At 43.8% G+C, this 12,206-nt stretch overlaps 1 protein-coding gene across 4 annotated transcripts; it reads right to left on the bottom strand.

Annotated features, from left to right (window-relative positions):
* Positions 1–33: 33 nt before the first annotated feature.
* Positions 34–9,974, bottom strand: LOC108702033 (baculoviral IAP repeat-containing protein 7-B). 4 transcript variants are annotated; one of them, XM_018237032.2, is made up of 9 exons: positions 9,484–9,974; positions 6,553–7,151; positions 3,487–3,586; positions 3,329–3,410; positions 3,101–3,152; positions 2,349–2,534; positions 1,434–1,496; positions 354–568; positions 34–280 (listed from the first exon to the last, which is right to left on the bottom strand). In XM_018237032.2, the coding sequence occupies exons 2-8, from the start codon at positions 7,091–7,093 to the stop codon at positions 366–368; spliced, it is 1,227 nt and encodes a 408-aa protein (XP_018092521.1). In that variant the 5' UTR covers positions 7,094–7,151; positions 9,484–9,974; the 3' UTR covers positions 34–280; positions 354–365. The 4 variants fall into 4 exon arrangements, with proteins under 4 accessions (XP_018092521.1, XP_018092522.1, XP_018092523.1 ...); XM_018237033.2 differs by having other exon boundaries at positions 354–565; positions 9,484–9,971; XM_018237034.2 differs by lacking the exon at positions 2,349–2,534 and having other exon boundaries at positions 9,484–9,962.
* Positions 9,975–12,206: the final 2,232 nt, after the last annotated feature.

Raw genomic sequence — 12,206 nt, 5'->3', positions numbered from 1 at the left:
GTGGACACTTAGTCTAATAACAACAGGAAGGAGTGGAACAGAATATACTTTATTTCACAGCAACACATTCTCCTTTAATATAATAAGTTAATCAATCTTAAATAACTGGATAAATACTCAATGCAAAATATTCAAGAGGGCAGAAAAGAGCCCCTGGCTAGGGAAGGGGATTGCGGCATAACCAGAAAAGGTAAAGGTACTGCTTCCCCCACATCCCACTGGTCAATCTGGTCTGTGATCAGCAGCAGTGGAGGATAAAAAGGCACTTGGGAAGTCTCTCCTGTGTGGGGGGAAAAGAGAATATTAAGGGGCTGATAATGCACCCAACACTTGTCACACACGATTTCACTCACCTGCCTGTAGCATCAGGACATGAAGGCTCTAACACTGCCCCTGATTGCAGCCCGGCAGATTGGGCAGTGCCGGAGGTTGGGGGCACACTCTGTACAGACCACTAGATGGCCACAGGGCACAAATAGCATGGAAACATCTTTATCCATACAAACTTTGCACATTCGCTCTTCCTTCAACCGCTGCAGCTGCTCCTCTGTACTGAGTGGGGGCCCTGCTGAGTTAAAGGGGAAGTAAAGTCTAAAATAGAATAAGTCTAGAAATGCTGTATTTTGTAAACTAAACAAACTTACTGCACCACAAGCCTAATCAAACAAATGATTTATGCTTTCAAATTTGGCCACAGGGGGTCACCATCTTGTAACTTTGTTAAACATCTTTGCAAGACCAAGACTGTGCACATGCTCAGTGTGATCTGGGCTGCTTAGGGATCGTCATAAATCATCAAAACAGCACAAGTCAAATAATATCTGCCAGAAGTCGATACAGCAAGACTGATTAATAATCAGAATATGCAGACTGCACTGGGTCCTGTGTTGTCATGTAATCTAATTTTATAGTTTTTGTATTGTTTAATACAAACTTTCTCCAACTCTGCAGAACCAGTGGCTGCAGCAAAATAATCCTCCACATAGAATCCCAGTTTATCTGTTTAAATCTGGCTCCATGATCTTTGTCCCTGCAGATGGAGTTGGAAACATTAAAGGGGATGTAAAGGCAAAAATAAAATCCAATACAAATCTCTACAGTCGCCGACTGCTCTACAGGGAAACAAACAAAGCTGCTTGAATTCTGCATGGCTGTGAAGGCGAGGGCTCCCCCTGCTGTTCATAAGTATAAATTGTTTCCCTGCCCAGCAGTTAGGAACTGTCTGACAATTCCCATCCACGGCAGTAAACAAAGGGAGAATTTCACTGCATACAGTCAGGTTTCTTTTAAAAATGGTACACTTTTTTTTTTATTATTATTAAAGTAGCCATTACATACCCTTCAAAGACGCACATAAGGCAAAATAGTAATTTTTACCAAACTATACACACACCATGGTACCACCATCCTCCCCTCAGAGGAAGTTCCCTCACCTGAAACTTTGGGTGGTTCAGACCTTTCCCCTGGAGTTGGAGCCCTCGGGACACTCACCGACTCTAGAGGAGAAACCACAACAGTACTTTAGATTAGTCACTAGGGGGCAGCAGTGTAAGAATGTTGAGCTACATTGCAAGGAATACGTGAGATCCACAAATACACAATTTGTTACTTCTGCCTTCTCATTGAGATCTGAAACCACATAAATACAGAGAAAAGAAGAAATCCCAACAGTTTACATATCATCAGTCTACACAACTAAGGAAGAAGGTAAATGAGGACTTCCTTTTCAAAATACCCAGTCTAATAGAAATATTGATAGATGGGGCCCACGACCGGATGTTTTTCACCCCAGTGTACTTAACTAGCTTACAGGGGTCACCAAGAGACTGGCCAATTATTAATCTGGTGCCGCTATTCAAAAAGGGATTCCGTTCTCAGCTGGAAAACTTTAGGCCGGTTAGTCTGATAGGAAAACTTTTAGAAGGGGTAATCAGGGATAAGATACTTAACAGCATTGAAAGTTACAACACCATGAGTTTGTTTCAGTGAAGTTTTATGCTTAACAACGCTTGCCAAATTAGTTTATTAGGTGGTGAGCAGGAACCTCGACTTTGGGATGGCAGAGGATGTGACCTACTTTGACTTGCTTTTTGGACAAGCATAATATCAAATTTTATTTTCTACAGTTTTAATATATACACACATTTATGGGGGTCCCAAATTAACTATGTAATGCAAGTCTCAAGGCATAATGGCTCAACACTCATGTTACCTTTATCAGACCTAATCGGTAATGAGCCTTGATCAGTCCAGTACAGTTAGGACAGCTGAAAGCAAGGCACTGATTGGTGTCTGGCCTGATAGAACAGTGTTGGCCAAACCCATTTTTGGCTGCCCTGGTGCTATACCTGTACGGGGTGTCTCCTCTTCCGCCAATACCAGGTCTGTGACCAAGTCAGACACGGAGCTGTAACAAGACCCGGTCAGCAGGAACCTGCTCTGCATCAGTCTTGCCACCAGGCTCTGCTTGAAGCCCATCTGCAGGGCATCCTGAGCTACAGAGGACTGGAGGAACAGCCAACCTTCAGGGGAAACTGCAAGCAACCAGGGTTCAGGCCCCCTTTATTAAATATACCAGAGGGTCACTAGGTAGAGATGGTTCCCAACACCAAAGTGTACACATCAGTCCCCTATCAACCTTGTACACAGGCATGTGCTTTATTCTGTACCATCACCATTGTGGCTAATTCTAAGCAACTTCTACAAATGGTCATTATTTTTAATAGTTTAATTTGTTTGCCTTTTTCTCCTGACTTCCCAGCTTTCGAATGGGGGTATACTTATTGCTATTTTTTTTTTTTTCAAACCCTCTCAGATTTATTTTCCAGTCTCTTATTCAAATCAGTGCATGGTTGCTAGGGTAAATTGGAGAGCTGCTGAATAAAAATAAAAAAGCGCAAACAAAAATAAATTGCAAACCGTCTCAGAATATCGCTCTACAACATTCTAAAAGTTAACTCAAAGATGGCACAACCCTTTTAAAGTCTCAGCACCCCAGCAGGTCAGATAATTGTGAGATCACCTCAGTGCAGGTTAAGAGCAGAAATATCTGGACTAAATGGTGACCAAGGAAACTCAAATGAGTGGCGGCCCTACTCACCTGTGGAAGAGGCCAGACTCCTGTCATAGTCATAGGACCCCAGAGATTCAGGCTGGAAAGATATTTGGAGAGGTAAGAAAACATTTCTGCCCTTTATGATGCACCCACCCTGATGCCAAAGCTTAGAACGATAACCAAAGGCTATAGAATGGAATTTCATTGGTGTCCAAGGCATAAGGACTCTGGTCAGCAGCCTCTCCTGTTTTCCCCAGTGGGGGTAGAACTCACCGAGGGCTCCGGGCTGCTAAAAAGAGACTCCTGAACACTGCGGATAAAGGCCTCACCCTTGACCTGAAGCAGAAAGTCACACCTGTAGGGAAAGAGCAGCAATTGGTTACTGGACTTCCACGTCACTGCTCATCAGCCAATCAGATCTACCGACTTACATTGGAAACCACTTTGCATGCTCTGTCCAGGGGTCGTCACCTTGTTCCCAGTTCTGTAGGCCCCCATCACAATGAAAACACTTGACATGGTCTCTGTGTCCTGTAGGAAAATGCATCAAATGGTTATGTGTGGCCCCTATATAGCTATGAATATTACACACCGGTCAGTTGGGACACAGTCACCTACTACGTTGCCATTTATATACCTTCTCCCAACAGAATCTGTAGATGTGCCATATTCCAAGGACTTTAGCAAAGGCTCCATCGCTAAAATTGTCAGCTTTGTGTGGCCCCATCGGTTTATTCTTTAAAGGAACATTGACACCAAAATATTAAAGTGCTTTAAAGGAATCAACATATCATGTACAGTTGCCCCGCACTGGTAAAACTGATCTGTTTGCTTCAGAAACACTACTATAGTATATAAACAAGCTGCTTGTGTCGCAATGGAGGAAATTAAAAAAAGGCTTTATGGCACAGGTTAAATAGTGGATAACACCATTATGTTCTACAGAGCTGTGTAACCTGAGCCTTTTCGCCTTTGAATGGATGCCCCCATTGCTACACAGCAGCTTATTTATATAAACTATAGTAGTTTTTCTGCAGCAAACCACAGTTTTTACCAGTGCATGGCAACACTGCTTTATATGTTTATTACTTTAAAACATTTTCATTTTTTTATGTAACTGTTCCTTTAAAGCAGAGCCAGCTCTCTCTCTATAAATATTTATATTCAAAACAGAACACTGGCCCTTTAAGGCTAAAGTGGACAGATTACAAATAAACCCAAAGTTTCCAGGGACCTCCCCATGCTAGACCAACTGGCAGGTGAATGGTGTGGCCCTATAGGGGTATCAAGGTAATGTAACAGAGTTCTGTTTTCCCCCAGAGTAGGTCTCTTCCTTTTGCTAAATGCTGGATTTGTGTCTGAATTCATTTATTTATAATGGGTTTTGCTTAACACTGGGGCCCATAGATGTTGCAGGGGCCCCAAGGTTAAATTAGAGACCTATAAGTAGATTAAAGTTACAGCCCCCCTAGGAGAAGTACCCATGGGCTAACAACAGTTGGCCATTCCCTGCCCCATTGCTAGTGATTTCCCTGCATTGTATCCCAGGCAGGAGCCAGAACCTGCTGCACTCAGCTGACTGGCCCATGTGAGCCTGGGGGATTCTGGGTGCAATAGAAGTTGCAATCTATCCATAGGTTCGCACATTCAAAAAGTACAAGAATTCAAAAGCAGGAGTGGTATATAAAAGTTGTTTTTTTACAGTTATGCAAAATAATCAAAAACAATTTAGTGTTGAATTAACAAGTGCTGTATACATACAGCATATTTAAACATATATACACACACATTTGGCACACATCAGAATTAAGCTGGCCATAGATTGAGATTTTTAAAAGATCCGATCCTCATCGTGAGACCACGATTTTCTCGGAACGATCGTACGAATTGACAATCAACTAAAAAGACCAATTTGCCAGGAAAACAAAGGGGAGCTGCCTGCTTGGCCCTTTGAGACATATAGATAGATTGCACTGGGACCGACAAAGATTTTTTGACCTGGCCGATCAATTTCCTGACAGATGTCGGCCGAAAAATCGTAAGATGTACGATCGTTCGAATCCCACTAACCGTGCGATAATTTCGAAGGATTGGTCGCACTTCCCTAAAATCGGTCATTTGGCAAGAAGAATCGTCGCGTCTATGGGGAGCTTTAGTGATTGGTGAATTTGTCCTGTTTCGCCACGAATTTCCCACAAAATATTTGTGAAACTCCGATTTTGATGCCGGAGACAACTCGTACATACCGTCGCCAAAAACCTTTGACGCCAGCGTATTTTCACCGAAAAGTTTTTAGTTGCCGGCGAAACGCAGAAATTCACCGTAAATATACGCCTGCCGAATAAATTCGCCCATCACTAATCAGAATCCCCTTGACAAAGGCCATAGTGCCACTGCCAAAAAGTTGGGGCTTTCATTCTCTTGGTAGATGTATCCGCTCCTTGTTTTGTCTTTTTTTTTGCTAAGCAATACTATTGGGTGGTATATAAGTGTTTAAATATATGATGTATGTATACAGCACTTGTTAATTTAACACTGAATTGAAAAAAATGTATACAACACTCCTGCTTTTGAATTTTTGTACTTTTGAGTATACGAACCTATGGATCGTTTGTATTGTATTTAGTTACTCCATGTGGAGGTAAATTTTTGCTTCTGCACCTCATATTTTGCTCTACTGAACATTTGGCTAAATTGGTGTGCCCTCCATCCATTGCTAGCTTTGCAATAGAAGTTGCAGACAGTGACTAAAGCTCCCCATAGACGCGACACGATTCTTCTTGCCGAACGACCGATTTTAGCGAAGTCCGACCAATCCTTCGAAATTATCGTGCGGTTAGTGGGTTTCGAACGATCGACCATCTTACAATTTTTCGCCCCACATCTGTCAGGAAATTGATCGGCCAGGTCAAAAAAATCTTTGTCGGTCCCAGTGCAATCTATCTATGTTTGCAGGGCCAAGCAGGCAGTTCCCCTTTTTTTCCTGGCAAATTGGTCTTTTTAGTTGATGGTCAATTCGTACGATCGTTCTCAGGATGAGGATCGGATCTTTTAAAAATTGTAGGATGAGGTGATACGAGACCAGCCCCTAGTAAAGGCTACAGCAATACTCAGGGACCCCAAAAGCTCATCTAACTAATAGATATTATCAGGGGCGATTCTGGCCCCTCCACCGCCTGAGGCAGCAGCAGTTGCTGCTGCCCCCCCTCCCCCGGAAATTCGCTCTTAAAGTACCAGGAGCAGCATTTTTGCTGCCCCTGGTACCTAGTGGGGCGCTGCCACCTGAGGCGACAGCCTCAACTTGCCTCATTGGCGAAGCACCCCTGGATATTATTTATATACTGTATACTGTAGGCCTAGATGTTTCTAGCTCCAAGAACTCACTATAGTGGGAACACATTACCTTGACAGAAAACGCCATCTTGCCCCAAGAGCTCACATTCACCTTAACCCTTACCCTGCCCACACCCTAGTGTTTCCCAAGAGCCAACACTTACCGGTGTAGAAGAAGCCGGCTCCAGCCAGCACCTCGGGGCTCCCAGGGACATCCAAGGGCCAGGTGCTGAAGGAGCCCAGACGGACCTGTTCCTCAGACATCTCGGGGTACACTGGCTCCCAGGTGCGGTCCGGTTCTTCCCCAGAAAGCTGCCCCAATACCTGTCCATCAACAGAGTCTGTGGCCCCGGGGCCCCGTTGCTGCTGCTGGAGGAAAGGGCAGGAAGGAAAGAACTTGCGGTGCTCTGTGTCCGGCCGGTCCCCCGGCTCCCAGCTCCTCAGGACCCCACCACATGAGAAACACTGAACTCTGTCCCCGGGCCCCAGGTAATAGAACCCTGAACGGGCCAGTTCCACTGAGGAGAGCTGGGGGCAAGAGCGGGGCCAAGCCCTAAAACTCCGCTGCCTCTCTGCCTCGCTCCTCATACTGGGGCGCAGCATCCCCGGCGCTCCCCATCCGCTCAGCAGCTGCTCCCGTTTGCCAGACATTCTGAGCGCTTTGTGGCTGTTCCCGCAGCCTTGGGACACGGACCAGCGACTCATTCTCCCGCCCGCGCGGCTTCTGGAACAGGCGACTGGCTGACTCAGCGGTACCTGCGGGCTAGTGATAGGCACAGGGTCACTGTCAGAGCCACCCACTCACCTGGATCCCAGCTCTCTAACGTCAATGGGTGCTGCTTTAACATTACGGGGACCAGGTGTTTCCAATCTATAAAAAGTTGGGGGACCTAACCATTGCACCCCTTTAAAAGGGGAGGTTCACCTTCAAGTTAACTTTAATTTGTCAGATTGGCTAATTCTAGGCACATTTTCAATATTTGTTTTGTTTTTTATATAATTATTTTCCTTCTTCTGACCAGTTTTCAAATGGGAGTCACTGACCCCCATCTAAAAAAAATAAAATGTATTGTTATTACTACTACTTTTTTTTTTTTTTTTTAAATTATCTTTCTGCTCAGGTCCTCTCCTATATAAATCAATGTATGGTTGCTAGGGTAATTTGGATCCAATCAGATTGCTGAAATTGCAAAAATGAGAGCTGATAAATTAAAAAAACAAAACAACAAAACAAAACACAAATAAATGAAAACTGATTATCGCTCTACATCATACTAAAACCCTATTCCTTAAAGGGGATCGGTCACCCAAATAAAAAATTATTCCAAATCCTATTTTATGACGAGTCAAGCAAAATAAAAACTTTAATTACACTATATAAATTTGAATCTGGTTTCCTTCAGTCTGGGAACTCATAATTATAACAATCAGGCAGGAGCCATTTTGTGGACACTGTTGTTATTAAGACAAGCCTTGTATCATCTCCGAATCTTGTTTGTGCACCAGAATGGGGGACCTGATGTCCATCCCCATGCCCTGACTACACAATTAAATGGTAAAGAGAACGGGGGAATGTGGGGGAAGAGCAGTGACATGTAGGAAGTGCTGAATGGAAAGTGAAAGTAATTGTCTGCCCCGCCTCTGTGCCTAAGGCCTAATATTGGATTGACAGCCGAGATTTTTAAAGGAGTTTAACACAGCTATGAATGGGTTTTTTAAAAAAAAAAAATATATATATTTATATATATTATATATTGAAAAGGACTATTATACAGCTTTTTATGTCTGGGTGACCGGTCCACTTTAATACAGATATAGCTCTGCTAAAATATCAATATCTCAAATATATTATATAATAATGTGGCCACAGCCAATCTTTGGTGGCCGCATAGACAATATCTAGAGGCTGTTGGGGGGGGGGGGCAGTGACAGCAAAGCTCATATATCTGCGTTATCAGTTTAAATATGATGTATATAACGTAAAGGGGTTGTTCGCCTGTGCGTTAACTTCTAGTATGACTTAGAGGGTGATATTCTGAGACAATTTGCAACTGGGTGTCATGTTTTTATTATTTGTGGTTTTTGAGTTATTTAGCTTTTTATTCAACAGCTCTCCAGTTTGCAATTTTAGCAGTCTGGTTGCTAGGGTCCAAATTACCCTAGCAACCATGCACAGATTTTGAATAAGAGACTGGAATATGAATAGCAGAGGCCTGATTAGAAAGACTAGTAATAAAACATAGCAACATTAGATTTGTAGCTTATTTGAAAGCTGGAAAGATTCTGAAAAAAGGCAAATTAAAAAAAAACAAAAAATGAAGACTGGTTGCAAACAGTCTCAGAGTGGGGGGGGGGAAGATATCCTTTAATATCAGCACATGATTTAAAACATTTTAACCAGAAGCAGCAACTTATGTGGTATCCATGCTGCAACGAATACAATTGCCTATATGCCCACTAATTGGGTTATACAAGATTTTATCAAGCTTAGTGTTAATATTTTTATATTGAGAGACTTAATGGCATAATTTAGAAGTAGGGAAACAAATATAAATGGAGAGACAGCCAGAACACATTATGAGGAGGGATATTCAGACAAGAACAGACTGGAATCAGGTGGGCTTCCTCAGAGCAGCAGCCACAGGAGTTATGCCACCCTGCACAGTAATGTATTCACATCTCTCCCCCAAACTGCAGCAGTCTCGTATTCTGTCTCATCCTCACTCAGCATCAGACTCAAGAGAAAATACAGTTGTGTAAAAGTAGGAGGGGGAACTTACTATGGACACACAGAGCCACCCACCTGGATCCCAGGTCTCTGTGAGATCCATGGGTGTTGCTTTAAGATTAGGGGGAACCAAGTATCCTCCCAGAATATAATCATGGTGCCCATCTGCCTTCTTACCATGCTAGTCTGGTAACCTGCATGTAACTACTACTTGTACATAAGGCCCCCATACAAACACAGAGGAGCTCCTAATCCCACTTGAACACAAGCACTTCACACAAAGCAAGGGTCCCCTAATCCAGCAAGCAGTCAAAAAAAACCACATGGCTGGAATCCCTGTATACAAGTGTGCAGTGGTGGTACTAACCTGTGTGCAGGTAACCAGCAATCACAAAGTTCTGAAGGACAATTAGACTGATCTTTCCCCCATAAAAGCTTTTTCTGTGAGGGACACAACCCACTCCCCAAATCCTGTTAGTAGCTAAACCCCCAGTCCAATACACATACCCTAATTATTGCTCCCTCCCTAATAAAGGACTTGTAGTTCCACCCTCTTCCAGCTTCACAACTGGGGCTCACCTTCAGATTATTTAAATTTAACTCCTTCCTTGCCAGAGAATCAATGACCGCCACAGACTCCAACTCATTTCTGAGTATTTGGGGCTAAGAAACAAAAGCATCTACACCTGCTACAGGTTGCTCATGGGCACTCACCATCCTAGACCTTCCAGTAGTGGCACAGATAATTGCCAACCAATTTTCTGCAGAGTTCAGATTTACTTGCTGCATCACTGCTGCCACACATTCAAATAACTCAACCAAATCTGAGCCTGGAGCCCCCAACAAATACAGTGCTGCCTAATGAGAGATGCCATTTTAAAGGGGAGGTTCACCATTACATTAACTTCTAGTATGTAATAGAATGGCCAATTCTTTTCAATTGGTCTTTATTAATTATTTTTTATAGATGTTTAATTATTTGCTTGGCTTCAAAAGACTTCAAAAATGACTTGCAATGCAGAAGAACCAGAATCGCCATATAGTTATCATTTTCATAAAGGGTCTGGCCCAACCCTTTCCAATGGGGCTTTAGAAACAAATACTGGGCCTGTTTTTGATTTCCCCACTATAAATCCAATCCAGTACTGAAAATGAGGGGGGCAGCACCCTCTATTACTTTCAGGCTCATATTTCTGGAAGAAGACAATTGTGTCAGTTATAGCCAGGGTTGCCAAATTGGCAGTTTTCCAGCCAAATTGGGCTACTAATTTAAAGCCCAGGCGGGGTTTGAAAGTACAAACTAGCCAAGGTATGGATTTGGGCTACTTTGTACTGTGGAAACCAGACAAAGTTTTTTTTTGCCCTAATGTGCCAAGCCTGTGTCTACCAATGCATGTTGGGTAATGTAGTTTTTGTTTAACAATTTGCCTAGTTTAATGCAATGTGACTGACATGCATAGAAGTCGGGAGTTACCAGATTTTGGACTCTGTACCCTAGTCTTCCATCCATCTTAAGAATTCTTGCATTTTCCAGTGACTTTCCTCAACTTCAGACAATTTTGGGGCAAAAATCTGCTGGCCACCAAAATGTCTAGAGGTTAAACTATTTACCAGTTATTGAAATGATAAATGTATTTATGGGGCCCCTATAACCTCCTGTGGTCCCCTCTGTAGTTACACCCCTGGTGATGGGCCAATCTGTCCCATTTTGCTTCATGGAAAAAAATCTGTGAAAATTTGAAAAAGGCATATTTTCAAATAAATTCCATTATTTTTTAGACTATTTTTTCTCACTGCACACTGCTATTTTTGGGCTACTTTTGAAGTGCCTCTTGGCTAGTTTTGGGCTGGTTTTGTAGCCGACTTTGGCTGGTTTTGAACATTAGGCCTGGCAACTCTGGTTATACCCAGTGGCAACCAGGACACTTGACAGCTCTGTATGTATACCCAGCAGAGGGGAGAGTAACAAGGCGAGAGTGACAGAGGGGAGGGACGGGAGAGTCACAGAGCGGAGGAGAGCATAGCAGAGGGGAGCGAACACAAACTAGAGGTAGGCAGAAGACACTAAACAGGTACTTGTCGGGTGCCCCCCTATCGTTTTAACCTAGGCAGGTACCTCTTAGTTTGGCCCTGCCCAGAACAAACCCTACCAGGCTCATGTCCCACAAGTAGCGTAGGACAGGCAAAGTAGGGCACACACAGGGAAGGGAGAATAGTTCAGAAGACAGGGAAACTATACAGGACACTATACACAGTGACACAATACCTTCCAACTGTCCCATTTTCAGCGGGACAGTCCCGCTTTTGACAACTCGAACCGTAGTCCCGCGTTTGTACTGAAAAATCCCGACTTTCTCTGCTCTGAACAGCCAGAAAAAGATACAAAGTTTCTAACTTAATTGGCTTTTGGCAGAGAGCCCAGAACAGCCACCAGGTGCAACTAAAATACTTTGTAACAATTTTGAGATAAGCAAATAAGTAATTGCAACAATTTAGATAAGCAGGTCCCTTGGGGGGGTGATATCACTCCAACTTGCAGTACAGCAGTAAAGAGTGATTGAAGTTTATCAGAGCACAAGTCACATGACCAGGACCGCTATCAGAAATCACAGGGCCCCATACGACAAGCATTTCCTGGGCGCCCTGGGCTGCACCCACCGCAAGCCCCAGCTACAGGTCCGCCCTCCCCACCCCACAGGTCCGCCCCCACCACACAGTAAAAAAAACAAAAAAAATATTGGTGGCTAGGGTTCTCACATGTTAATAAAAAGATATTGGTGGTCAGGGCCCCCCATAAAAAAAACATTTGTGGCCAGGGCCTCCCCATTAAAAAATATTGGTGGCTAGGACCCCACATGAGAAAAAAAAATTGGTGGCCAGCCCCCCCCCCCAAATTTTAAGAAAATTGGTGGCCAGGGCCCCTTAAACGTCCATGCCTTCCCGAAGTCAGAAGCTCTCAGAAAGATGTGGGGCCCGGCTAATCAAGTAAGTGTGGCGTGGCCGCGCCCCCCCTTGCCCTCGGGGCCCCCTACAACTCTCCCCCCTGATGGCAGCCCTGCACATGACTGGGGGCAGCTGGAAAATTGACAA

This window comes from Xenopus laevis, chromosome 9_10L (genome assembly GCF_017654675.1).
Source record: "Xenopus laevis strain J_2021 chromosome 9_10L, Xenopus_laevis_v10.1, whole genome shotgun sequence".
Classification (NCBI taxonomy): Eukaryota; Metazoa; Chordata; class Amphibia; order Anura; family Pipidae; genus Xenopus; species Xenopus laevis.
Note: the sequence above shows the minus strand (reverse complement) of the source record. Positions and strands in the feature narration are given on the sequence as shown.